Source organism: Branchiostoma lanceolatum, chromosome 4 (assembly GCF_035083965.1).
Source record: "Branchiostoma lanceolatum isolate klBraLanc5 chromosome 4, klBraLanc5.hap2, whole genome shotgun sequence".
Taxonomy (NCBI): Eukaryota; Metazoa; Chordata; class Leptocardii; order Amphioxiformes; family Branchiostomatidae; genus Branchiostoma; species Branchiostoma lanceolatum.
The window spans coordinates 3247187-3270984 of record NC_089725.1 but is presented as its reverse complement, the minus strand read 5'-3'; the positions used below and the strand labels follow the sequence as shown (position 1 = coordinate 3270984).

The 23798-nt window shown below is 39.9% G+C and overlaps 1 protein-coding gene across 8 annotated transcripts in view; it reads left to right on the top strand.

Moving 5' to 3' along the window:
* The window catches only part of LOC136432242 (apoptosis-resistant E3 ubiquitin protein ligase 1-like), a 70625-nt gene that overhangs the window by 20301 nt on the left and 26526 nt on the right, over positions 1-23798 (top strand). For 6 of the 8 annotated variants that reach the window (XR_010755484.1, XR_010755483.1, XM_066423317.1 and 3 more), the window contains exons 11-16: positions 5338-5479; positions 6656-6783; positions 13005-13080; positions 13616-13725; positions 16778-16960; positions 20645-20770. Coding sequence is in view for 6 of the 8 variants with exons in the window: in XM_066423317.1 (XP_066279414.1) it covers positions 5338-5479; positions 6656-6783; positions 13005-13080; positions 13616-13725; positions 16778-16960; positions 20645-20770 (765 nt within the window). In the remaining 2 variants the exon portion in view is untranslated. The remainder of the gene's footprint in view (positions 1-5337; positions 5480-6655; positions 6784-13004; positions 13081-13615; positions 13726-16777; positions 16961-20644; positions 20771-23798) is intronic. The other 2 variants (XM_066423319.1, XM_066423318.1) reach the window with 2 other exon arrangements.

Here is a 23798-nt window from a genome sequence, read left to right as displayed (position 1 = left end):
AAAGTGTAATGCCGCCTTTGGCAGGCGTGCATCTCTGTATGGTGCCGACACGCCCCGTGACCCGCCCGGGACATCCCATACGATCGCTATCAAGGTGATTGTCAATGGAGACCACCTTCTTTTGTTAGTCAAAACAATTTTCAACATATTGGCGGTATTTTGCATCCACACAGGCAGTTATTGGCTCATTTGATATTTTTATATTTTCACCCACCCCCACCTCGAAAATTACTTTTTGTAAGATAACTCTGAAAACAGGACCTGGTGTTGTCGTCCAATGTGGTTGGTCTTTAATTTCATGTCAGCCAGTAGTCTAGCTCTGGTGCATATATGAGAGTGGCCTGTGTCAGAGATAACGATTTTGACAATCTTGCACTTGAGAAGGAAGAAATCTTAAATTTTTTAAAGTACAAATTTCTTTTCTTTTAGATTATAAGGCAGACAAGTCATATGTGCAGGTAGGTCCTCATGTGGGAATGAAGACCAGTAATTCATCATTCAAAGATGACAAATGAGTAATACCACTAAAAATGACAGTTGGCTAACATATGTATGATTTATGGATATTTGACCAGTCTTGTTTATATATGAATATGAGTAGGTCCAGGTCTCAGAACCTGTACCTAAACTGCTGTATCTGTACCTGTACATGATAACTGTTTAGATACATATATAGCCTAGGGTTCAACAGACTAAGTTTCCTTTCTAAGTAACACATACACAGCAGAACTTTCTAGAAGCTAGTCCACCAGTGCAGTCACGATTAATGACCGACTGAACAGACTGGTAAAAAAAGGAAATTCAAGTTTTTCTTGCTTGATTTTGGTCACTGTTTTGTTGTGTGCTGCTGGTTTTACTCGTCTGGTGCTTGAAGCTGGGATAAAAAGATATGGTGGCCTGTGCGGCCCCCCCGTATAAGAGGGTCTGCATGTGGGGGTCCTGGCAACGCTTAACGGTAAATTCAGGCCAGCTGATAACGCTTAACGGTAAATTCAGGCCGGCCGATAACGCTTAACGGTAAATTCAGCATTTTTAGAACATGAGATACCCCTGAAGACGACGTTTTTTTGCCACTAGTCGTCCCGATCTTGTGGCAAGAGACCTATTACACTATGCCATTCTCGCACGCCTGCTCCGAACCCTTTAAATTTGGAAAAAATTTTGAAATCTTGACCCACTGAAATGCTTTTTCCTGCGTAAGGATGAATTACTCAATAACGCTTAACGGTAAATTCAGGGCGGTCGGTAACGATTAACGGTGAATTAAAATCGCTCGTAACGCTTCACGAAAAAGGGCATGCAGACCCTCTTATAAAATGCGTTTTGGTCCTGTACTGTTGAAATGGTGATCACAGTAGCCGTCCTTTCTCACACCTCTTTTACCTCCTGCCAGTCTAATGATTATTACCAGAGTCTGAGAGGTCATTTTCTGTATCTGAGTCTCTATTGACCAGGACAACACAACCTGACTCAACTACAGATGAACAGAAAACTTTACCCCAGGTCAATTTTCACAGTAACGTGAAGGGGATTCATCCTGCTGATAAGCCACACACAGGCTAGCCACATCTGTTAGTTTGATCATGCAGCCAAATGATGGTTCTAAAAACTGTAATGAATGCTCATCTGACTGTTGGTAAACTTGATAAGGTTTAATTACCTTTCTGCTTTTTGCAGTCATCCACAGTACTTATCACTTGAGGTGCTTTGTAGGTAACACATACATGTACCAAGAAGGTTGAATCATGCACATATATGCACAGGAGAACTTTCCAGATGTCTGTGTGCAGTGACGATTAATGACCTGTCAGGGTGGTAAACTTACCCTTGAACAGAGTAAAATAATGCACAAACAAGAAAATGTTGTTGTCAGTGTCTTTCAATATTGGCATGTTTTTTTCACCTTGATTCCTATCAGTTTTTGTTGTGTGCTGGTTTTGCTGATGTTCTGAAACTATGCAGGGTAGGAACAAAGCCCACTCATGATTTCCGTCTTTTAGAAGTGACATGAAATGAGGGTCCCGTGTTAGAGGAGGTGCCTTCAGTGTGTTACAACAGCCTTATTACTCAGAGATGTGTACCTACTGGCTGTAATAATACAACCCAGTGAAATCTTGCCTGCCTGAATTCAATCAACAGCCCTGTTACTTTGGGGCATGTTAGACCAAGGAGGCCTGAACCTCCTTGACTAAACCAGCTTCAGAAGAGCTGGCTGTGTGGGCCCTGGAACCTGCTTGGATTTCACATTAAAGATATCTAGATGGAAACAGGGCTGGGTGATTGCGGACTAGATTTGTTTGAATAGTGCACAAGACATGGTCACAGAAATAAAATACAAAGGAGTAAATACAAACTTGTGATAAGACATGTACAGACGAAGCCACTTAATTGCACCTCGGATAAACGCACCTTCCATTTAATTGCACCGAATCCCAATATCCAAAACAGGTTCCCATTCACTGCATTGTTAGTGACTCCGCATATCTGCACCGCGCATGGTCACCAATGCCGGATAACTGCACCAATTTTTGTCAAAAATCCTCGACGTGTTACCTGAAAAGGTGCACTAGAATCGGCAAACGCGGTACAAATGAGCCGATACCTGTCGATGTAAAGGCGCAATACCGCCAATATGTCTAAAACTGTTTTGAGTAACAAAAGAAGGCGGTCTCTATCGACAGTTACGTTGATAGGAATCGTATGGGAGGTCCCGGGCGGGACACCCGTAATCAGTAACTAAGTTTTAATTTCAATTCCTAGTTTCATGGCGGTACATGATTTACGTAAATCGACAACTGCACTCTACGTAATGTAACACAGAAACTGTTATCCCATCAGTGGCATGACGATGTTTCAGAATGCCTCCCCTGTAATATTACGTGCGCTGTAATGCGGTAGATCGCATGGAAAAATTAGAGAATGCAAAATCAAAACAGGTTCGTAGTCATTTCTTTATTTTCAGCAAAGGGTCAATAAATAAAGTTAATAACTGAATAATTTCGTCTGTTTTCTTTGTGCTAGTGTTTCTGACTAACAATACAACCCCTCGCCCATGGTGGTGCGGTCCAGCTGGGCATTTCGCATAATTGCACCAGCCGGATAATTGCACCAAAAACGCTGACAAATGGGTGGTGCAGTTAAGCGGATTCTACTGTACTAGCATTCCTACTCCAGTGATTTTTAAGAAACCATGTCTATCACTCTATGGACCAAGAAGCTGAGAGTTTGAATCCCGGCTGTGACCCGACATTCCATAGGACAGGGCATGGTCCACTGTTCATTGTACTTGCCGAAAAGAGCTAGGGGAATTTCCTTGTACCGTGACTGACCTGTAAATACTGTACATGGGGTCTGTCTTCTCTGTCACAACAAGTGGAAGTTAGAGTAGCTCTTCAGTGAGCTTAAACCTAGGGGTATGCCTAAACACCTCACCCGACCTCATCCGACCTCACCCGACCTCATCCGAGTCTAAAATGCAGTGTATACGGGGCAGGGACATTATTTGACGTTCTGGATACGTTAAATATGAGACGGAATCTAATAGTTCTTGCAAAAAGTTCCATCCTCCGTTGATTCAAATTATTTACCTCTTACAACATCTATAACATATTCAAACCTACATTGTATCAACGCCCTGCCGACGCCTGGGCGTGCTTCGGAAGACAGTGTTTGTTTTTTAGATTTGTAATGAATTTGGACTTTGAACTAGTCATTTTGTGAAAAAAAAATTCAGAAAGTGTTATTTTAGCCTCAGTTCATGAATATATAAATTGACACGTCCAAACCAATAGCAAAAAAGAATCAGGAAGTATATTGTCCTCAGTGTCCACATTTCATTTATAATCAATTTTTTTCAATGAAGATTTAACTTTGCCATTGGATTATCTTTCATCAGAAATGTTTGCCAGCATTCTTTGACAAGTTAATACTGTATTCTTTATCATCTTATGTTATAAACCAAACTGTCGTTACGTTTTATGTATTAAACAAGAAGGAGTTCGGCTGGAGCGCATCCAAGCTCCCATCAACACCAGCACAACGCTCGCGTGAAGCACGCTTTACTTTTCATAAGTCGGGCGGAACACAGAAAATGGTCGTCCGATTATTGTATGAAGCCCGAGCATGGCTCGCACGAGGCGGTAGAGTTCGGTGACCTCCGACTGACAAAAAATCGGGTCTAAAATCGTCGGATTGCCGCCCGACTATTGGCCGAGTGTTGGCCTTTGCTCGGGTGAGCTATGGGCAGACTGTTGACGAGCTGTTCGACCTTGAAAATCGTCGTCAAGGTCTCGCTGAATTTAGCTCAGCTTCAAGGGACACGGGAACGTCAGCTCAGCGCCAAAAAATCACCCCAAGCCCGCGTAATCGACAGGACGTTTGCCGAAGTACAACATACTTCGGCCAAAAATACCAATTTGAAACTCGCTGACATATCGGCCGAGACGAATTTTGATTGATGTGACGGGGGCTTTAGGACACAAAGTAATTATGGTGTTTGCCGTGTGGCTAAGGTGTTTGATACCCTCTTAAGTTTATAACTACTGAATTACCAAATACATGTATAAGACAAATCCATCAAAAGGATCTTGATTTGTAGGTATGAAGACACAGACCTAAAGCAAGTTGTTCAGAGTATGAATATAAGCAAGGAAGGCTATTGCAGCATTTATGTTTGTGAAGGTTAGACATCCAGGTAAACAATATACAATAACAAGGAGAATTCAAACTCTACAACTGGATAAAAATTCGGTGATTTATTTCCGGACGTTTTGAGTGACATCCATCACTCTTCTTCAGCGTCACTAAAGTGAACTAGCAGAACTAACCAGTACTTATATATAATAACTAGAAAAAACGTTTTGTACATAGCAACTCACACAGTCATGCATAAGCGACATTGTAATGTAAAATAGGAAGGTTCCTATGGTATAGACAACACATTAATATATATTGTAGCATTTGTTCATAGATTATGTTAAAGCACAGGCAGGAGGGGGCAGACAAAAAGGTGTCTCATGGTCTGCTCCTGCCAGCAGTTGCATGCTTTAGATGGATTTTACACCTACCTTTAGGACAAAACAATGCTTAACAACTTTTGATAAATAAGCTAGAATTCTTTGGCAATCATTAATATAAAGTAGGCATGCCTGAAAAAGTTGACTATTATTTGAACCTAAAATTCACTATATTCCACTGATACAAATTCACTATTTCACTGAGAACAAGCTTCAAGTTGGTGATAGCTCTATCTGTTGTGTCAGGAGAACTTGATGTATGAAGTTCAACACATTCACATTTCACATATTCTAAACCCTAGTGTCCCTCCATATTTTGTAGTTCACATTCAGTGGCCTCCAGAACAGTCATGATCTGCCCTCCTTCACTGTGGACGATGGGTGTCAGCCACCTGTTCACTTAGCCTGTAAGGACAGGAATGTTCTCGCAGCAACATTCTCACAGTTCCTGCTCAAAAACATTGGTAAGGAGCATTTTACTTTCACAATGAAATGTCATGAATATAGTTATTTTGAATTACGCAAAGTTTTCGCCACCGATTGCGAATTACGTTAAATTCACAGAGCTGATTACGAATTACGTTAAATCATGAGGCTTCCCAACAGACTTCAACACTCAAGTCATGTTCCCCTGGGAAAATTTTGAAATCTTGAACCTCTGAAACGCTATTTTTCTTCGTTTTGAGGGGCAATTTTTGCTGGTAGACTGAGCTAAGTTTGAATTAGTGAAAAAAATAGGCAAGGCTTTCATGCGGCACGACGCCAGAGGTGCAACGATTCCAGACGGGTCCGGGAAAATTGTGAAATCTCGATCTGTTCAAATGCTATTTCCTACATTTTGAGGGGCAAATTTTGCGTTCATAGGGAAAAAATGCACATTAAAAAGATTTTAGCTACTAGATGTTTTGCCCTCAAGCATATTTTTTGCTGGAGGTGTAACATTAACAATCTGAAGTGGGTCCTAGGGCATGCTCCTCGAAAACATTTGAAATCATTACCCTCTAAGAAGGAACTCCTGTACAGCAGATGCTGTATAAAAAGGTAATTTGCAGCACGAATCTTCTCTCCCGGAAAAGTGTTACCCCCGTCCAAGAGCATGGTCGTTGTTAGTGCGACGGATGGTAGTTTCAAAATGCAATATCATTTTATCAGCAGGACTATAGAGAGAAAGTATAACATGTTTAGCATAAGTCACAAAGGTCATCTATGATATCGACATATGACAGAGAAGAAAAAAGGATGGTTTATTGTTTTGCCAGATTGATGTCGATTATAACTCTTGAGCATGCCCCAATGCAACAGTGCTTTACATATTTATGTGCTCACCATGCAGCAGCTGGGATTGCCCTTTAAAGGCAAAACCACCCTGTATACATGTACATATTATGTCACAGTAGAGACTGCAATTCAGGAGAATTTCAATTTTATGTTATTGTACTAGCCTAATCTCCATTTCTACTAGGAGAGATTGGAATTCCAATATATTCTAGGAGAGATTGGAATTCTAGGACAATTCCAGATTGTCCTGGGAGAGATTTCTTTCAACCAACGAATTAAATTGGTTGTAGCCTAATCTTCATTTCTACTTGAATTTGTATTTTAATGCAATAAATTATATTTTGTCCCTTTTCTTGTTCTAGGCGGTTCTGAGACGTTTAGTGACAAGCAGGGATTTTTCTATCGTGAAGTTCGCAAATTTCACTGTAAAAAGGCTACCTCGTCTTCTAACATCTTGGTGAAGGTCAACAGGAGGGACATGCTGGATAGTGTAAGTTAAAGCTATCAGTGTTATCTTGGGTTTATCCTATTGATAGGTTATCAATCATGAGATCAAGCAAGCACTCTTCTGTCCCTCAGCACTAGTGGATTGATTTTGTACAACTTTTATAATCAACTTAGAGGGTTACTTGCCTATGGTCTGAAATCCCTATATTCCAAAATCACTACGTTCTGAAATCCCTATGTTCTAAAAGCCCTATGCAAATGTTTGACGCACGGCCATAATGATAATAAATTTTGTAGGAAGAGTCCATAGCGCATTAAAACTATTTGTATTTCACCCATACTATGAGCGAGATATATTGGTTTGGGCCCCTCGAAAGTGCAAAATGGAACGAAATGGAGTGAAATAGAACGAAATGGAATGAAATGGAACGAAATAGAATGAAATGGAACGAACTAAAACATATGTAACATTATGAAATGAAATACCAGTAGATAGCAAAATATAAGGAACGTTGTAACATTCACAGTAGACCGGAACAGGAAGCAAATACATAATAATTATAACATGTTTTATTTCTTGAATCTGTTTGATGATAGTAAATACAACGTTTTTGCCGCGTTTGTGTGGCTAGAGTCTTCCCTGAAAATGGGAGCGCCGTGTGCAAAGAGTTCCACCGCTCTTCCTTTGTGTTTACCAATGATCTGCAAAATAATGAACTGCTGCAAATAGCAGGGAAAACCAGCAAGCGGAACTGAGTATCGAAGTAAGGACTAGATTATACAGAAGTTGGTGGTAACATTGCATTTCATAATTCACCAAGAGGGCATGAGGCAAGTGTAATCTTATTATTCATACAGTGTGTTTGCATGTTACAAATGGAGCCCCGCATGCAAATGAACCGCCAATGTTGCCAGCGAATCGGAACTGTGCACGTGGGCGTGCTACCAACAGGTTGAATCAAACTCTGACTTCCAAGTTTTATTTACATACGGTTTTTGTCCATAACTAGTACGTAGCATATGCATATCTCTGCAACAACAATTTTTATACAACCAATTGTCTGGCTGGTCGGCTGTCAGAGAATGGACCCCTTCGTTAATGCTATGCAAATGAAGCTCTGCGCTGCGTCACCAATGTGATATTTCACACTCCATTCAATCACGGATGTGGACTGAGAACGTAAACTACCTCTGGAGACATTTCTGCTTCCTTGTTCACGACAAAACAAAGGGAGGGTGTGAACGAGCAGGACATGTATTTCACAGTTCACACAACACGCAAACACGCTGTATAAATAATGAAATTACGCTTGCCTCATGCCCTCTTGGTGAATTATGAGATGCAATGTTACCACCAACTTCTGTATAATCTAGTCCTTACTTCGATACTCAGTTCCGTTTGCTGGTTTTCCCTGCTATTTGCAGCAGTTCATTTACAGATAGTTGGTGAAATCAAGGAAGAGCGGCCGAGCTCTTTGCACACGGCGCTCCCATTTTCAGGGAAGAATCTAGCCACACGAACGTGGCAAAAACGTTGTATCTAATATTATCAAATAGATTCAAGAAATAAAACACGTTATATTATGTATTTGCTTCCTGTTCCGGTCTACTGTGAGTGTTACAATGTTCTTTATATTTCGCTATCTACTGGTATTTCATTTCATAATGTTATATATGTTTTAGTTCGTTCCATTTCGTCCATTTCGCACTTTCGGGGGACCGATTAGTTTTGGTCATGTTTCTTTCTCCTCCTCCTCCTCCACCTGTCAAATCTTCAAAGAAATTCATCTCAGTCATCCCTGGGCCAAATAAGCTGAAATTTGGTATACAGGTTAGCACATACCCCCAGACATTTATTTCAAATACCTTTAAAATAATTTTATAAAATATTGAGGATTTTTGGCCATTTTCAGATCAAAGATGTACATTTGGGCCTCCTGTGCTCTGGAAATACAACCAAAGGACCTGAAATTTGCTATGGGGGTACATTGAACAAATATTCAAGGAAACCCATTCATACTTTTGGAATACATTACTAACTTCAAAATACGATTTTGGCGGGTATTTTAGGGAGATAATTGGCTATTTTCCTCATGTGACCATATACATAAGTATGGTGTGACATCTGTATTCCTATGGCCAGGTGGACTTCTAATTTGGTCAGCCAATGAGAGAGCGCCTTTCATGATACCCACAGATTTATCAAACTCAAGCTGATTGGTTGAAATAGTCAATTCAATTAGGAGCACTAATCTACCAGATGCAGACAGGCCAACTTTACTGCCCCCTGGGAATTGGAATTCCAATTCGCCGATTTCACACTTCCCAAGATGCACCGTCGGGGTGACGTAAAACCCGGAACTGCCGATTTTGCGTTAATTCTTCTTAGCGTGCGAAAGTAAGATTCTAAGAACGTAATGAACTCCGCACGCTTCAAATCGGTAAGCGCTGTTATTCATGACCTCTAATCGCCCCAAAACACCAGAGCGCTTATTATCACTGTCTATGATTCTCCTGGGAGAGATGTTTTTCAACCAAGGAATTGAATTGGTTGTAGCCTAATCTTCATTTCTCCTTGAATTTGTATTTAAATGCTATATATATTTTGTCCCTTTTCTTGTTCTATAGGTCCAAAACTTCTTGTTCTTGTTCTAAAACCAATGTTGTGTTGTTATTGTTGTGTCCTTCTGAAGTTATGTGCAATTGAGAAGGTTCAAAATCTACGTCTTCATTAACAAAACTTTTCTGGTGGTGTTTTTCGACATAAATGTATTGCTCTACAGGGCCCGAAATTCATTTTTGGAAATAGGTGCACTGGTGCACCCAACCCAAAAAATTAGGTGAACAGAAAGAATTTTGGGTGCACCGCATAGAGTAAAGTTGAATGTCAGCAAAACATATAAATTTAAGAGTTTAACACTCTTAAGAACTTCAATCTGTAATTCTATAGCTTACCTTTAAATTTCAAACAAGTGATATCAAGTAAAGTACAACAAAGGGTTATATAGCCTGAATTCAATCAAGCCTCCTGTGACCGCTCACCGTCCTGTAACCGCCTCACAACCCAAGAGCTTGATGGCTAAGGCCGCTAACTCAAGGGAATCCTCCTTTCTAAATATGGATAATCTATGCAGCCGTCATCAGCCCACAGAGCTGCCTGCCCAGGCCAGACTCTAGTTGCTAAGGATCTATTGCTGTTGCTATCCAGTGATTGACAGCTGCAGATGTCTGATCTGTATGTGGTAGGAAGAGAGTTTCACAGGCCGTTTCTCTGTACTTTGGAAATATTTCGGCAGTCAAGTCTTTTCTTGTTCAATGGATTTTCAAACTTGGTTTTTGATGTGGGAGAAACTGACATTGTCTGCCTCTAAAGGAACAGATAAACTAAGTAGGTTTAAAATCCCTTTTAACCGGCTTGGATACATCTCATTTCTCACCCTTCCAACATCTGGATCTCTTTTCTCATCCCTTTCTCCCGGTCTGCCTGTGTGACAGCTAACAGACAGGCTAACTAGGTGATTTCTATGGCAATGGGAACCTAGCTGAAATCCTGCCCTATGATTGGTGTTACCATTTTTGATAACAGCTCTCCCGGCTTAGAGCAACCAGAGCACAAACTCCGTGGGGAGGGGAGAGAAACCCCGGACAGCTGGAGTTTGCGTTATACAGACTAAGGGTTATATTGCTATTTCTGATACTTAGTGTACAATGGTGTCTTTACGCTATAGCCTACAAAAATAACTAGGTGCACTGGTGCACCCACAGTCAAAAATTAGGTGCACAGCTCCAATTTTGGGTGCACACAGGTGCACATGCACCCACTATTTCGAGCCCTGCTCTATATTCCCCTCTGTGTATACTATGTATTACATGTATGTAGCAATAACTTGTTTTCACTTACACCAAGAGTACCAAAAGGCTCATACATTTGTATGCATACAAATGGTTTTGTATCCTTTCTTTAGCAACATTTTTGTAATCATTATGGTGGTATGTGTCAGTGTTACAGTACACACCAGAAATTTACGGTACGTTTAGCAGAAATTTGTGAAGCTTTTGCAAAACCTGAGTTGGTTCCGAGGAACTGTTCGCTGCATAATGCAAAATTGTCTGGACTCTCAAATTGCGGAAATTCTTCCGCAAAAGAAATCTAGATTTCTGAAATTCGTATGATACTCGTTGGTCCATACGCCACTGGAAGAGTTCATTCTTGTATGAGGGGGACATTTAAAAAATTCAAATTTGGACTTGGTTGATTATTGGGAAGGTCCATTTTTTGGTGGAGGTGTTTTTTGAATGGTCCAGTATGAATATGCCTTGGGTGCCTTGAAGTTGAAGAGCCCATTCATTCGTAGGGTTTCAAACTGGAAGAGATCCATTTCTGCCTGGTCTTCAATTCAATTCTTTATTCAAAGATACGTACACACATTAGCCTGGATGGCGTTGATATTTATCTCCATGAAAAATTGAGATTTTTTTCATGGAGATATTGTTTTGAGTGTGTGCGTGTTTGCGTGCGTGTTTGTGTGTGTGTCCGGATGCTTGTAGTCAGCATAACTGAAGAACGTCTGGATGAATTGTAAAGATATTTGGTATGTTGGTAGGTTTTTGGAGAACAAAGGTCAAGGTGGATTTAGGGCCCACTGGTATGTGACACTGGAACTGCATTGGCATTTTTTTGTCAAAATCTTCCAAGGGGAAGAACTGAACAAAGGAACGACAGATTTCTGTGTTATTTGATATGCAATGTAGCTTGGACAATGAAGTGAAAATTATGCAAGTTGGGACATAATTTGCATAAGTAATGAGGAAAATCTATATTTCCATTCTAGGCATGTTGTGGCAGCTTACACCTGTTAGTTTCGAAACTAGGGCAAGTATTCCCCAAGCCCAGGGACCCAACAGCTAGTGGTCAAACCACAAAGGGATATAAAACCAAACCTGTATACTTGTCTCTATTATGTGGATAGCTTAAGTGTTACTTGATATAATTAAATGGTGATAATGCAAATCAGAATCTAATTAATTTTGCATAATTAATGGAGGCCTTTTATAAACCCAGTCAATGGTACGACAGTTCAAAATGCAACATGTGTAACTGAGAAATAAAGGGACATTGATAGATAAAAGTTATGCAAGTGAAGACCTTATTTGCATGATTAATGAAAAAATACTGGTACAGACGAAGCCACTTAATTGCACCTCGGATAAACGCACCTTCCATTTAATTGCACCGAATCCCAATATCCAAAACCGGTTCCCATTCACTGCATTGTTAGTGACTCCGCATATCTGCACCGCGCATGGTCACCAATGCCGGATAACTGCACCAATTTTTTTCAAAAATCCTCGACAAGTTACATGTAACTGAAAAGGTGCGCCAAAATAGGCAAACGCGGTACAAATGAGCTGATACCTGCCGGTGTAAAGGCGCAATACCGCCAATATGTTTAAAACTGTTTTGAGTAACAAAAGAAGGCGGTCTCCATTGACAAAGACGTTGATAGGAATCGTATGGGAGGTCCCGGGCGGGTCACCCGTAATCAGCAACCAAGTTTTAGTTTCAATTCCTAGTTTCATGGCGGTACATTATTTACGTAAACCGACAACTGCACTCTACGTAATGTTACACAGAAACTGTTATCCCATGAGTGGCATGACGATGTTTCAGAATGCCTCCCCTGTAACATTACGTGTGTTGTGATGCGGTAGACGCATGGAAAAATGAAAGAATGCAAAATCAAAACAGGTTCGTAGTCATTTCTTTATTTTCAGCAAAGGGTCAATAAATAAAGTTAATAACTGAATGATTTTGTCTGTTTTCTTTGTGCTAGTGTTTCTGACAATACACCCCCTCGCCCATGGTTGTATATATATTAAGTTTATTGATTCGATCATTCATTCATCGCTGCAGTACATGGCAGCGTCCTCAGAAAAGGATGCTGAATTGCGTACATTAGGCGTATTACATCTAACAAATCTAACTTAAATTCAAACAACTAGTACTATTCAGTTGTGCGGTCCAGCTGGACATTTCGCATAATTGCGCCAGCCGGATAATTGCACCAGCCAGATAATTGCACCAAAAACACTGACAAATAGGTGGTGCAGTTAAGCGGATTCTACTGTACATAGATGATAGTATTAGATAATTTCCTGCATGATTTAGTCACTATACAAGTCATGTAAGTTGTATAAAGTGATTCTTACTGTGATTCTGTTTTGTATATCATTGTTCTGCATGATTATGTTTATTTCTCCTAGTCCATGAAGTCAACCAAGCACTTTTCAGCCTCTGACTGGGGGAAGACATTTGTTGTGTCCTTTGATGGGGAGGAAGGTACGCAACAGTCATTCATATATAATTGAAACAATATCTTTAGAAGTAGCTACATTGACAAAAGGTACATGTCATGTATCTTCATGTAATAAGTTATGAAGGCTATCAGTTGACAGTCATTAAAACACTTGAGAATCTATTTATCCTGGAAATGTAACCTTTGCTTAAGGCAAAACCAAATGTTTTTAAAACCACCTGCAAAAATGTTACAGTAAATAAAATATTTCCTCATTATTACTCAATATTTGGCACCGTGCAAGCATGACATTGTAATACATGTAGTACAAGTTTCAGAGTATTCATCAGTTAAGTATTATTTCAGGGGACCAATCTAATGAAAGTGTGGACATGATATGTAACTTGCACTGATACACTTGATGTAATATCTAGAGTTAAAACACCACGAGCATGACGTTTGCATGACATTTTCATGTTATCACCTGAAACAGTTGTAAATTAGATATAAGAAATATCATTACTTTGAAAACATTGCCGCAAATATGTGACTGTCACCACTGGTAACACTGTTGGTCAGGTCTGGACTGGGGAGGTTTGAGCAGGGAGTGGTTCCAGCTGGTAACTGAGGCACTGTTTCACCCCAGCACACAGCTCTTCAGGAGGTTCAAGGATGATAACCAGGGACTGGTGAGAAATTTGGAACACAACAAGCTATCCAGGATCAGTAGTTGTCATCGTCATCATTGTTAATACCCCCATTATGGGGAACTACTGATCCTGGCCCCAATTATAGCCCCATCAGGGGCAAAGTAGGGGGGGGGGAGTTGAGGTCCTGGGCTAAGGCGTGCCACTGGCACCTGGGCATTCCACTGAGGAATGGTACAGGGGAAATATGAGTATTTATATGTGGCTGTTCTGGCGTTGATGGTTTGAAATTTGAGATGGTATATAGTTGTAATTTTAGTTTACAGTTGTAATGAAGTAATGTTTATAGTTGTAATTATAATATAAGTAATTTTTTTTGTCTGTCTGCCTCTCCTTCAAAAGTATTTGCAATGAATTTTAAACAGGACTGCAGACCATTTGTTGAATTCGTTTTCAGGCAGTTTAACATGTGAATGTGGATAACTCATTTCTGCATTTTGTGGGTATGGAAAGTCAGATCCAGACACTTAGACCAGCCAAAACAATACTTTACTTCCTTGGAATTACCAATAAAACTACTGTAAGGCCACACCAATTTGTTGGTTCTTGGATTCACCTCTTCTATTTTTTCTAAATCCCCCCCCCCCCCAAAAAAAAATTCACTACACCTCCCATTCAGGAAACTGTTACTCAGTATAAATGATGATAAATGCAAAATGTCCTAAATGCCTTTATTCTTAGACTATTTTTTTTCATGAATGACAGAAGTGCATTTTATCAAAAAATTTACTCATAATAATTTTCAACAACCAGGTGCATTGACTGTACAATGAGAGTACCAGGATGAGTTGGATGCCTGTGTGTAGTATATTACTTTTTTATGTTTAACCATACCTAGTATGGCTAAACATATTGTTTTTAGTACTCATGTTTCTTCTTCTTCTTCCTCTGCTTCTTCTGTCAAATCTTCAAATCCATTCATCTCTGTCATTTTTAGACCAAATGACCTGAAATTTGGCACAAGGGTAGTGCAGACAAATACCCCAGGATTTTTTTTCCCAATTTTTGAGGGTCTGCATGCCCTTTTTCGTGAAGCGTTACGAACGATTTTAATTCACCGTTAATCGTTACCGGCCGCCCTGAATTTACCGTTAAGCGTTATCGGTATATTAATCGTGAAGCGTTACTGGTCGTTTTAATTCCTCGTTAAGCGTTATTTGTCATCCTGAATTCAACGTTAAGCGTTATTGAGTAATTCCTCGTTACGCAGGAAAAGGCATTTCAGTGGGTCAAGATTTCAAAATTTTCTCCAAGGAGCACACGGCTCCGGCGAAAATATGTCGGTAGGGCGCCCCTAGCCTGTATTTACACAAGCTCTCGGTCGGAGGTTACTGCCCCCAGCCCCCCACAAAATTTCAAGCTGAAACACTTCTATTTTTCACTCTACCAGCAAAGTTTTCTCCTCAAAAGTCAGGAAATTAAGCGTTTCGTGGTTCAAGATTTTAAAATTTTCCCCGGGCGCATGCCGGGCCTCCGTCGAAAAATATTGTCAGGAGGGCGTCGACCCCCAAAACTCAAGCTGAAAGTCGTCTGTATTTGTTCACAGAGATATCGTTAAACTTAACTTACATTACCAGAAATATTAGCCCATCGAAATGCACGAAATAGCGTTTCAGGGTGTCAAGAATTTTCGCCGGGAGCATGTCGCAGCTCCGGCGAGGTCTGGAGGGCGTCATGCCCCTCAAAAATCAAGCTGAAACTCTTCTGTATTTTTTTTTTTTCAAATAGCGATGTCATAAAACTTAGCTTACTCTTCAGCAAAAGCCCCCCTCAGAATGCAGGAAATAGCGTTTCAGGAGGTCAAGGTTTCAAAATTTTCATCGCGCCTTCGGCGCTCGTCATCGTGATCATGAATATTTCGTTCCACCGTCAATACGAAATTTCCTGTCGCCGGAGCAGGCGTGCGAGAATGGCATAGCGTAATAGCTCTCCTGCCACAAGATCAGGACGACTAGTGGCAAAAAAACGTCGTCTTCAGGGGTATCTCATGTTCTAAAAATGCTGAATTTACCGTTAAGCGTTATCGGCCGGCCTGAATTTACCGTTAAGCGTTATCGGCTGGCCTGAATTTACCGTTAAGCGTTGCCAGGACCCCCCCATGCAAACCCTCATTTTTCGATATCGACCTTTGAAGTGATTTAATTAAGGTTTTTAGGCCATTTAAAGACCATGCTGGCCTCCTACGCCCTGGTATTTCAATCGAATGACCTGAAATTTGCTGTAGATTTAAAGAACTGCATTCCCATTTTTGGCATACATCTCTTCAAAACGATTTATTTTGGGCTTTTTTGACAATATTTGCCACTTCTGTCACTTTCAATACCAGATACAGTGTTGGAAGTGACAGCCAATGGGAGCGCTGCATTTAAAAATGTGACCGCCTGATTGGCCAATTGAGTTAATCTATTTATCGTGCATTTTTGGCGCAGGTGTGCTTGTATTCATACCAAACATGGTATGGCAATGCCTAGGACATGTGCGTTCATGGCTTTGTTCACTCTTTTTTGAACAAAGATACACATCCTGCCTACACATCTCCAGTTCCTATATATTTAACCAAAAGGATGTGAAATTTGGCATGTGTCTGCCTTGGTCATGTACACAGGCCCTCATTCAAATGTTTGGCATACTGCCCTTCAAAACGATTTTTGACATAAACTATTTTTTCGTTAGTTTCAACCCAAAATGTATACTCTTGAATCATCCATTCAAACATAGGGGTGTTTTAGAATGGTCCATTATCATTTTGGGACAGTCCATTTTTTGCATTGGGAAGAGTATGGCTAAACATGCTGTATCTGCTCGCAAATGTTGCCTTTCTAGTTCAAGCTGAATCTTCTCGTGAATGAATAATCATAATACTTTTATGTTTTTGCCAAATTCTTATTACTCCGGGAAGGAGGATGAAATTCTGGATTGCACTAGATACAGCCCTCTTCGCGTAAGGTGAGAACACAATCGCAATTTTAATTCAAAAGAAATCTAGACTATCAGAGAATTCAATTTCTATAATCTAGATCTGGTTGTTCCCCAGGTGCATCCAAACCATGACCGTCCCCCGTCTATCAACAAGCCCAAGTACTACGAGTTTGCAGGGAAGGTTGTGGGGAAGTGCCTGTTTGAGTCAGCCAAGGGAGGATCCAGTCGGCAGCTGGTGAAGGCCAGGTTTTCCAGGTCCTTCCTGGCACAGCTCATTGGACTCAGGGTCACCTACAAGGTGGGACATTCTCACAGTACTCATTCAAAGACTCTGAGGCTTAGAATAATGATGACAGCTTGAAGGAAGATTATTTTGGTTTCATCTTTAACATTTAGGAGGCTCTCTAAGTGTAGTAATTTGTACTTTGGCGGAATGTACATCACATCAAGGAGGTTACAAGAAATGAAACACATTGGTCGCAGTGATTCAGTTTAAAAAGATAATAATTATAGTACTATAAGGCACTAAGAGTCATCTAACATCTAGATTTAAAAAAAACACTGAATAAGTGACCGCAGCAGACATGAAAATTTAGATTTCAAACCAACAGGATCTTCATGTAAGATATGAACGAAGGTTCAACAGCTAGAACTGTCTATTCATTGATTACATAATTGAGGGCATAATCGATACTGCAAATGCCCCAATCTGAAAATCGTCTGAAATTTGGCTTTTTATGGTGCAGCCATTTTGTGAATTTCACCGTGTTACAACTTTAATTGTGAAGCTAGCTAATATAGTTGTAAAACCCCACGGAACATGTTTCATGTGTTTGATGTCACACACACCTTTGGGAAAGGACTTGCATTTGTTTAGAGATTACTTAGAACATATGTCAGGATTAGGACTGGTCCAAAGCAGACAATACTTGTTCTGTACGATGATGACTAAATTTTCAGACATGAAGGAAAAAGACAGTCATTTTTAGTCTGTCAACTTCCACCGACAGCCAAGTGCTTACATAGCCCCTCCACTCTGTTTTGATGCCTCTGGCAACATCTGTTTTTTTGCCTACAGCCAGGCCGACAGTTACGTGGTTCCTTTGTTTACCCAAACTACTTGTATCGCTGTTCGCAACGCCAACCACTTCTTCTTCATCATTACTGTTTATCTGCTTGCATGCCCTTAGAAATTCGCAAAAGTAAACAAATATCGAGATCAGTTTATTTCTACTTTACTTGTAGATTTCTGGTCAATACGCTATATGCTATACCGTACACTTGGTGTAGTTTTTTTTTTCATTCTTTTTATTAGTTTTCAAAATAACAAAGAAATAGTAAGAACAAGATTGGCAACATAAAAAGATGTTGCCATGGCGACTGTGGTCTCTGTTAACGTTTTCGTTTTTAACCCACATGCAAATAAGGACCTCGCATAATATATCAGTCGATCATCTTCTCTACCAAAATAACACAAGTTGTCCAGTGTATGAAAATCTTGTTTTCACAAAAAAAGATATCGTACCATTTCCTCATAAATTATGCAAATGAGGCCCTCTATGCAAGATTTGTGTCCACATTTACTTAACTTCCAATTGGTGCAAAAATGAAATCCCCATCATTTACCACTATGGATTTATAGTATTTTGTCATTAATTATGCAAATTAAGTATCAATTTGCATAATTGATATCTATCGATATTTATTTATTTCTCAGTTACATATGTCATGTGTTTGAGAGTCCTATAATAGAATGCAGCTGATTTATTAACTGTCCTCATCAATTATGCAAATCATATATTGATTTGTATAATTGGCATATGATTATGTAAATCATCACTAAAGCTATCTACACACCAAAATTATGATGATCCGTCATCCCCTTCTTGCGTTATTCTCTTTCAAATTTTGAATCAAAATCAGCTCCTGCAGTTCCAAAAAAAGTCGTTAGGGGGTCCAAATCTACAGGACATATCTTCCTAACAAAGAGCTATCCACCAGTTAAAAATCATGACTATAGCATATTCAGAAGACGAGATTTGAAAAGTGAAAGTTCCCCTGCAGTACCATAGAAAGTCGCTAGGGGGCCCAAAATCCAATCATTACAAGGTCTCCCACAGACCTACCCACCTACAAAATATGAAGACAATACATCCAGGCATTCTTGAGTTATCGTCCATGGACTTTCACATTCCTGTACAATTCCTAGAATTCTTGCAATCTGCACACAATATAGTAAAAATTTGGCTCGCCCCTGAGGCGTCGCCAAAAACATGGCACATATACAAAATACATGAAACACATGAAAAAACACAAAACTGATACATAAAACCCGGAAACAATAATATATGATCACACATAGTAAATGAGAACCTATACATCTTGGTAATCAAAAGCATAATGACTAGAAAGATTTACGTACAAAGGACAGTATATAGTTTTCCCCACTTTCCCAGATTTTTTTTAATCTTATCAAGTCGTTTGGCAATGATGTGTTCTAATTTTTGAACATGAGAAACATAAGAAATAAAACCAGATAAATGTAGGGTCTTTTCACGGTATTTCAGAATAGAAATTTTACCTAAAAGAATAAATAAGTTTGACAGAACTGGGCAACGATCACTTAAATCACGAAAGACTATATTAAAGGCATTAATATGCAGATTAGTATTTGTAAGGTTAAAGAACCAGCCATCCACCTCGGACCAGAAACGTGCAACTATTCTACAATCCCAAAACAGGTGGATGACTGTCTCTTCTTCTTCGTTACAAAGACTACACGTAGGAGAATTAACCAGGCCCCAAGTAAAAAGTGTTTTGTTAACTGTTAGAAATTTGAAGAGTAGCTTATATTGAAATATTCTAGTGTGAGTATCTATAGAGAGTTTGTAAGGTAAGCTGTAGACTTGTCTCCAAGGTATGGGCATGTTGAAATATTCTTCCCAAGAATGTTGTATTTTATATGAGGGTTCACACAAATTTGCTTCTTTCATGAAAAAGATATACATATTTTTATTAATATTTTTTTTCTGAATCCAAGTCCTATCCCTACAAATCGGTGAACAAACACATAGATCAGTGGACACCTGCCTTAAAGACGATTTCCAAATGCCTGGTATCGCAGAAATTAATTGTCTATATTGAAACTCTGAACAGACATTACCAAATTTTGAGATCAAGGTTACATAAGAGAGAAAGTTGTTTTCTGAATCCAAAATATCATTAAGAAATCGTACTCCCCCCGTATCAAAAGCCGTCGAAAAGAAACTTGGTGTAGTTTGGATGCATTCCGCTAGAGGGCGCAGCTGCACATGTGTCTGACCATTGGTGGGGATATGAATGGGGGGATATGAGTAGCCTGACGTGGTGGACAGGCCAGGTAGACAGCCCATCCTTTTCTGCAAACCCCACAGAAATGGGTAATATGCATAGCACAATGGTATTCACATCTGACTAGTCTGAGTACCAGCCTCCGTAGTGATCGCTGGCTCAAAAAAATTCGCTTGCTTCCGTGGTTAGCAAGCGAATGTTTTTGAGCCAGCGGTCACTACGGAGGCTGGTACTCAGGCTTCATCTGACACCATCTCGCAAAAAGGCAACCCATCATGATCCAATCAGCTGTCACATGATGAAATCTTATCCCTTATGACATGCTCTACAGATGAAATGGGTTTGGAATGCATTCATTTGTGATTTAGGACGTGGACGTGACTGCAGAAGCTCTTAATGAATGAATGAAGACCGTTATTGTACATAACCTTAAATTAGTACTAAATAGTTCATAGATTCTGAAGTATGAGGTCTCCAAACTCCTGTTATCCTTATTTCACCCAACTCCATCAAAACTGCAGCAATAGTCTGAGGAGTGACCAAAACAAACATCAAATTGGCCGGGCCTCAGTATTACTTCTCCTGAAACAGTTGCAGTTTTGGTTTCTTGTGCTATAAGTGATGCTTATTTCCATGATTATTTTTCATCCAGCACTTTGCAGCAGATGACCCTGAGTTCTACAAGACCAAAGTGCACTATTTAGAGACTAACGATGTAAAGGACATGGAGCTGACCTTTACTGAAGAGGTTTATGATGTCATTGGGAAACTTGTCAAGGTCAGGTAGTTTTGTTTGCAGTAAAATATACTATTACATGTAGGTATGGCACTCAAGGGACTAAGGAATAATTGGTGGGGTGGAGTTAAGTATTCTCCAAGCAGAGGTTTTGGTTGAGGGGGCTGGTAGTGGCCGCAATTTTTTACGTCTCCCTCGCTACAGAACGGAACCCTTCAGCCCTTTTAAATCTCTGACACATTACAGCAGTTTCGTAATCACGTACAGAGTTTCTACCTGGGCACTGCAAGTGTTTCTAGCCTTGTCGCATAACGATGCATCTAATAATTAAAAGTTAACTTTGTACTTGCACATCTGTTTTCTGCTCTTTCATCCTCCCCATAGCAGACAGAGTCAGACTAAAAATTCCATGCAACTAAGATTTGCTGTTAATGTGATATATATGATATACATACCAATCAGTACAAAATATTTATTTTTCATCATAACAGTTCCATTTTGAAAAAATCAGTTCGACCATTAGGCTTTGCCATTCGGCTGCTCTTGCTACCACATTTCACTATAAAACACAGTTCAAACCATGAAAATGTTCGCAGCAAATGTCTATAACGTTAGTTCACCTAAAACCGGGATTTTTCTGATTAGGCCACACCAATTTAATTTGTTGCTTCTCAGATTTTTTTGCGAACAAAATTGGAGCGACAGGGCGAAAAAAAATTCTTAGAATAAATCTGAGGTGATTAGAATACAGGCTTACATAACATAAAGAACAACTAGAAAGGCAGTCATTTCCAGCTGGAAGTGGGCTGTCCCATAATAACTCCTGGGCAAATCGAAATATTAACTGCATGTAGGAAGGCAACATTTGCAAGAGCATCATACTTTGCCAATCTCCCTCCCAATGCATAAATTTACTGTTCCAGAATCACCTGTGCAAAAACGAAAATTTCAAACTCTTCATATATTTTTAAATCTTGGTGTCATCTGATAGGTATTTGTGAAATAAACATAATGTTTTTTTTTTGTTTCAACAAAATCGGACATACCGTTAGCGAGTTACGGCCCTTCAAAGGTCTGAGAATTAGTCCTCAAATTCTCCGGAATCCGTAAAAACCGTTGAAATGTAATATCTTAAAACTGTACGACTTCGTTTTCTTGTTGCAGGGCAGTTGAGTGGCAAAGTATTTATTGTATTTTACATGTATTATATTTCAATTTTATGGGAATCAGACAACTGGATCATGGAACAGGTGGCCATTGCTTCTCTGGTCTGGAACTGTTTCTACAGTTGAATCAACTACAAAAGCTAAATGATACTTTTTGTATGGTTTCTCTATCCAGCCTAGACACACATGCTGATCACTACTAGGGGTAGAAGTTACTGAAGTTCTCTTTCTTTATGTACCAAAACTACAAAGTTATTAACGGCAAATAGAATATCTAGTCTCGTCTTCTTTTTCACTGGCAGTTCGGTTGGTTCTTCATCACTTTCCTCCTCTTCACTCTTTTCGTTCCTGTGTCAAAAGAGAAAACGTCTGTTGAAATTCAAACTATATGATACATTCACATGGCAGACACAAATTTCAAACAATCTATGATGAGATAAATATGAAACTTGGATACTTGGGTACTTTATTTCCTCCAGTAGCTATCATAGTTATATACTAAGTAGTACTACCGTATTTCTTCTAATAAAGGACGCACTTTTTTGACATTTCAACCTTCAAGATGAGGCTTCAGGTCAAAGCCAAAGTCGGGGTGCGCACTTTATTTAGGTTTTCTCTCGAGAGAAATCGCGACGTAAGTCAGGAAGTCACCGATTATTACCCCAGCAGGCTAGCCCCGTCGCGTCGCCGACACGCAACGATAATTTATGCATGTTCTGTTCTTATTCATGTTCTTATGTTTACAAGATAACGATGCTACATCATACGTAAATTTTTGAAAAGGTATTCTAGATATAAAAATAATTGATTTAGCGATATTAAATATCAAATTATGAGACACCAAATAACGCTGGGTGTTTTCAACCGCGCGACTATTTCAGTGTGTCGGGCCGGCCATAATTCCGTACCCCACGCCGCTTGTACTACGCCGCTTGCGACGTCAATAATTTCCTAACCACCCACACGGCTGCAAATATGGGCACATCATGCGTATCTGTAGATATTATCTATCAAAAACGTAATAGCTAGAATCTGAAATGTTCCAGAGTTCGCTTCAGCGGGAGTTTTGTTTTTGTTTTGACGTATAAAACGCGAAAACCCACGCCGCTTTTGGCACACTTCCGGGTTCATTTATCGCTAAGATTAGGCAAAAGGCCACCATCAATCCGCAAATAAATGTATGCTTTCCCGAAAACATCTTTTGGTTTTGCATTCTCTTCACCATAATATTGCTATGTAGTCGATAAAACCGCGTTTTTATTGCGTTTTCATGTGTAACATTTCAGACAAAGAAAAAACTTGGACCGCGATTCTGCTGCCCCATGATGCACTTCGGCTGCAAAATTCCCGCCTTTAGCTGCAGCAGTAACCAATCAGAGACGCGTAATGCGATCATGTGATGAGGATTACGTAACACGCGAAATGCATCTTGGGGCAGCAGAATTTAAACAATATGGCGGCGGGCGATCGGCGAAATGAAATGATCTGTCAATGCAACGCTGTATTTTGCGGCATAAATGCCGAGAGACGAACTTTTATTTTATCTCAAAATGCGTTTTACACGTTTGTCTTTGACTAGCCCGGTAGAAATCAAGCGGATCGTCGTCTGGTCCTTCAATATCAACAAAGTTTGTCAGATATCCTGGCGCGAGGTTCTCAGCGTGACGTTTAAACTTCAAAACTTTTTAGTCAAAATTTGAGCGGAGTAGAGGGTTGAGTGTTGACCCCAAATAATGGTAATGTTTTCCCGAAAATTCCTTGAAAATGGAACGATTAAGAAAGACACCAGGACTTCATAGCGTGCCGAATACCGGGGCGTGGTCACATCTTGGAGACACGGGCCGAGCGATCGGCGGCAGATCGGGGGTGCGCACTTTATTAAGGTTTTTCTGTGAAGTATCTCA